This window comes from Microtus ochrogaster, unplaced genomic scaffold (genome assembly GCF_000317375.1).
Source record: "Microtus ochrogaster isolate Prairie Vole_2 unplaced genomic scaffold, MicOch1.0 UNK15, whole genome shotgun sequence".
In the NCBI taxonomy this organism is placed as follows: Eukaryota; Metazoa; Chordata; class Mammalia; order Rodentia; family Cricetidae; genus Microtus; species Microtus ochrogaster.
The window spans coordinates 2,779,115-2,784,457 of record NW_004949113.1 but is presented as its reverse complement, the minus strand read 5'-3'; the positions used below and the strand labels follow the sequence as shown (position 1 = coordinate 2,784,457).

The 5,343-nt window shown below is 46.8% G+C and overlaps 1 protein-coding gene across 1 annotated transcript in view; it reads right to left on the bottom strand.

Moving 5' to 3' along the window:
• Positions 1 to 4,276, bottom strand: part of Lonp2 (lon peptidase 2, peroxisomal) — a 76,771-nt gene extending 72,495 nt beyond the window's left edge. Inside the window, exon 1 of the mRNA XM_005367024.2 lies at positions 4,044 to 4,276. Within this exon, the coding sequence (XP_005367081.1) occupies positions 4,044 to 4,276 (233 nt within the window). The remainder of the gene's footprint in view (positions 1 to 4,043) is intronic.
• Between the last annotated feature and the right edge of the window lie 1,067 nt (positions 4,277 to 5,343).

The following is a 5,343-nucleotide window of genomic DNA, read 5'->3' as shown; positions in this document are numbered from 1 at the left end:
TCTGTAGACCAGGCTGGTCTCGAACTCACAGAGATCCGCCTGCCTCTGCCTCCCGAGTGCTGGGATTAAAGGCGTTCGCCACCATGCCCGGCTTAGATAATATTTCTTGAATGCCTAAGAGTATTGATAGGTATAAGTAGGAGTGACATATGGGCAGAAATTGATCCTTCCAGCTATGGACTATGTATCTGTTGAAGCATGTATACTTTGTTATATAAATGCCAAAGAAACTAACCTAGGGTCTCACAGATAAGTAAGAACGCCAACAAATAAGCAGAGGTTAAGGGACTAGCACCCTGAAGAAAGGCATCCATGAAACCTGAACAATATTAGGTGGCTTTTTTTAAAACTCTCTTTGCTCTTTGGGGGCCCACCATTTAGCTCCCCAATAATCATACAGAAGCTTATTCTTTATTATGAATGATCTTTTCTTTCCTTCTTACTCCATGTTTAGCTGTGTGGCTGGCCCCTGATGTCCTCCCCTTTTTCTCGTTCTTTGATCTTCCTTTTTTCTCTCTTTTCCCCTTCTGTTGATTCTCTCTGCCTGCCAGCCCTGTCAATTCTTTCTCCTGCCTCGCTATTGGCTGTTTAGCTCTTTATTAGACCAATCAGATGTTTTAGGCAGGCAAAGTAACACAGCTTCACAGTTAAACAAATGCAACATAAAAGAATGCAACTCATCTTTGCATCATTAAACATTTGTCCACAGCATGAACAAATCTAACACATCTTCAACTAATACTCCACAACAGTTAGGTAGGAAGATGGCTCAGTTAGGTAGACAGTGAGATGGCTCAGCGGTAAGGGTGCCTTCGGCCAAGTCTTGTAGATGTGTTAAATTCCAGGGACCTACATGGTGAGGGTGAGAAATGACTCCCAAGCTGTCTGGGCTCCACATGTGCTGCATGGAGTGCATCTGACCCCCTCCCCATTCACATTCACACAAAAAATAAACAAAAGCTTTTAAAATGTGAGACTGAAAACTGAATGATACCATGCAAATGGTGTTAAATGATCACCCACTTTAATAAGACAGCTAATCACACAGGAGCCACTAACAATGTCCTTAGGTGTCATGGAAGGCAAGTTCCACATTTTTTTTAAAAAGTCTCTTATCCAGTAACATGCCTATATATGAAACATGAAAGAAGGAGCTGTGCTACACAGAGAAGCCAGCAAACAGGTGGTCAGAAACACAGGAGACTGTAAAGGAAAGCAGGCAGGAAGAGCCCTCCACTCACCTCTGGGCATGGCCAGCATCCAGAATAGGAGGTAACTGGGAAGGACAGATCTGTGCACAGAAACCGGTGATGTTCATACTACTAAAGCACAAAGTGTTTTGAAAGCCATGATAGAGAAAAGACTTCAGAATCTACTCTGAGGGATATAGTACAATCTTTCTGTACATAAGCTTCTCAAGTAACAAACAATTCTAGTATAGCTGTGGCCTGGTGAGTTCTAACACGGCTGAGGCTCTGAGGAGGCTTTTTATAGACAATCTCTCATTGAAATGATCAGATTTCAATGTGTGGCTCAGTGGAGAGTGCTTTGCTTTGCACGCTGAGACCCTAGATTAAATTCCCCAGCAATGTAAACAAACAAACAAACCAACAGCATGCCAATTTTGAGTCACCTAAAACAAAGGCACTATCTGAATGTTAAGATTGCACATCACTGGACTTATTAGTTTCAGGCAAGGAGAATTTAAGTTATTGTTATTTGTAGTTATTTATGTGAAGGCAATTAGTAACCCTCAAAAACCTTGCCAGAATAATACAAAAAATTACTAACTCAAACCTAAAATACAACTAATTCTACTTTTAAAAAGATTTTAACTCACATGTACATGTATGTATCTATGTGTGTGTGGGGGGGTGATATGTGCACATGTCAGGTGTATGCCAGTGCCTGCAGAGGTCAAAGAGGGCATTGGTTCCCCACAAGATGTAGTTAAGGCAGTTGTAAGCAACCTAACCTAGAGTTGGGTAACAGTGAGTAGGACACCAATAATCACTAAGAAAATGCCCTGCAGCCTGATCTTATGGAGGCATTTTCTCAGTCGAGGTTCCCTCCTTTCAGATGACTCTAGCTTGTGTCAAGTTGGCATAAAACTAGCCAGGACAACTGACCCTTTGTCAACTCAACACACAAGTATATTATGGTTAAACCATAGCCTTTACTTTCTTGTTTATCCCTAAGATTACACATTATATCAAAATCACAATATAAAACATTTTTACAAATTTTAAGTCTCAGTCTTTAGAAAACTCCAAACTTTCCTTTAAAGCCTAAAATTTCTTTGAAAATTAGTCCTTTAACTGTGGGTTCCTGTGAAATCATAAATATGTTCTTATTTCAAGAGGGAAGAACCAGAGCACAATCACAATTTGAACAAAGCGAAAAGCAAACTTCCACGCTTTCTCAAAATCGAGTGTGCACTGCACATTTATGACACATTTAGGGTGACTAACTGCCCAAAACTGCCTGGGGTTGACAATCTTTCTGGGACACAGCCACTCCTGTGCTAAAACTCGTATTAGAACAGCCACACTTCAAGTGCTCTATATCCATAGTCACTGTACCGTCCAGGGGAGCATGGCCATCCATCAGGCATGGTGCAGAGCAGTCTACACAGACGGACCTTCATAGCACACCTAAGAGACAAATGTCCTTTCAAAGCAGTCTACACAGATGGGCCTTCACAGCACACCTAAGCGACGCATACTGTGTCAAAGCTGCAGATGAAAAGTCAGATACGGGTGAAATCTATCACACAAGTCACAGAACTCAAGCCAGAACACGGAGCGCTCCAGTGACAAGAACAGGGCCTAAGATAAAAATGCTAGGAAGTGAGGGGCGTTGGCGGCGCCCGCCTTTAATCCTAGCACACGGGAGGCAGAGGCAGGTGAATCTCTGTGAGTTCAAAGCCAGCCTGGTCTACAGTTAGTTCCAGAACAGGCTCCAAAGCTACAAAGAAACCCTGTCTCGAAAAACTGAAAACCAAACCAAACCAAAACCAAAAAAATACTAAGAAGGGAGAAGTTGAGATGAGAGGGTAGAAAGGTTGAGGAAGAGACCCCAAGGAAAATGGGAACAGGAAAGGCCCTGCAAGGAGGAGGCCACTAGGGGTGGAGAAAACGGGTAACATAAAGTGTAAAGAAAAACACTCAAGGGGGCTGGAGAGATGGCTCAGTGGTTAAGAGCATTGCCTGCTCTTCCAAAGGTCCTGAGTTCAATTCCCAGCAACCACATGGTGGCTCACAACCATCTGTAAAAGAGGTCTGGCGACCTCTTCTGGCCTTCAGGCATACAGACAGAATATTGTATACATAATAAATAAATAAATATAAAAAAATAAATGCATCACCTCCCAAATTCAGATGTCCAGGTGGTGTTGGGAGGCGGTGCCTTGAAAAAAAAAAAAAGAAAAACACTCAACATCGGGCGGTGGTGGCGCACGCCTTTAATTCCAGCAATCGGGAGGCAGAGGCAGGCGGATCTCTGTGAGTTCGAGACCAGCCTGGTCTACAGAGCTAGTTCCAGGACAGGCTCCAAAACCACAGAGAAACCCTGTCTCGAAAAACCAAAAAACAACAACAACAACAACAACAAAAAAACACTCAAAAGTTAACTGCGCAGTTTAGGCATGGGCAGGAGAAAAAGAAATCACTAGATTTATAGCGTTTCAACTGGAAAACAAGTTGAAAGTGACAGGAGGCCAGTTGAAAGGAAAGAAAGGGAACAGGGTGAAAGGTGGGTGGGGGAAGGGAGAAGGGAGGGGCCTGGGAAGTAAACAGCACTGGCCTATGGCCCTGAAGGGGACCGGCAGGGTCGGACCAGGACTCAGATTAGATTTTTAACAGCAAAAGGCAGGTAATCAACAGCACAGAGTTCCTACCCCTGTCAGGTACAGCTCCGTGAGTTATCCAGCTCGCTAACGGTCACTGGTTAAAAGCGTCACTCCCCCTTTCCAAGTGAGGAGACACAGCCTTACACGCAGGTCGCCAGGGCGCGGGCGGGGAGGCCTCGGGTGCCCGACCTACCTGTGCAAAGGTGGCAAGTCCTGCGAGTCGCTGGCCGGGTCCGGCGTGTTGGGGATGACTCCTAGGATGGTGCTCTGCAAAGACGTACCCTTGAGCAGGCGGCTCCGCACGAGCTGCAGGTTGCGGGCCGTGTCCACACTCGTGCGCATAGTGGAACCGGGCAGCAACACACCCTCGTGTGTCAGCAGCAGCGGAAGGCGATTGGGGATCTGGATGGGGCTCACGGACGACATGGCGACGGCTCTTAGCACCCGGGCGGTCAGGAGGATTCCCGCAGGAGAGCTCTGAGCGTTCTGTGCCCGGAGAGCGCACCACGGAGAGCTCACTACGGCCCGTCCCCAGGCCAGAGTGCTAACGCTTCCGGCCCCGCCTTCCCCTCCGCCCCGCCCCCTCCCCGGCCCCTGGCCTCTAGGCTCAAGCCTCGCCGCTTGGGCCCATGTGCCACCGCTTCCGTCCCGCCCACAACCCTCCCAGAGGCCCTAGCGACTAGGCTTCCGGCCCGCCCCCAGGCCAAAGAGTTCGGCTTCTGGCCCCGCCTCCAGGCCAAAGCGTACGACTTCTGGCCCCGCCCCCAGGCCAAAGCGTACGACTTCTGGCCCCACCCCCAGGCCTGGGTGTCGGGCAGCACCCCTAGGCTGGTTCCTACCCCAGGAGACTTCAGCTTCCGGCTAGCCCAGAGATACGGTGGGCCCCTGGACCCAAACTCTGCCGCTGCGTTCTGCACTTCGCTCTAAACCTGCGGTGCCAGAAGTTAAGAAAGAAACCGGTGTGCAGTCAGCGTGAGCTGTGCCTACATTTAGACTGGACAGGAATGTTGAGAAGGGTATTTGTATTTGAACGGTGTACCCTAGAAAGACTTTGTAACCTGTCGTTGAATAGATTTTAGATTGTAACAAGTTTCATACACCTTTCACCCGGTTTTCCCTGTTCCGTTACACAATCAGGGTTCATGATCAAAACCAGGAAGTTAATATTACCATTTCCTAATCCGCAGACCTTCCCTCCGCCTTCTGGGTTTTCCTATTGTCCTTCATTTTTCACTTTGCCTATCTCTAGATCTCTTAAGTGGGGGCATTGCTTCTGTTTCGCTTTATTTTATTAGGACGTTAAACAGATACTTTAAAGGAATTATATAGAGATGGCTCTTCATTTAAAAATCATTTCACGTGATATAGAAACCCTGAAGCTTCAGAGAAATCCAGTATTATTGTCATTTGCAGATGAGGTAAATTCCAGAGAGGCCAACTAGTCACTCTTAGTAACGCAGTTCAGCGAAGGATGAAGTTGGTTTCTTCTAAGC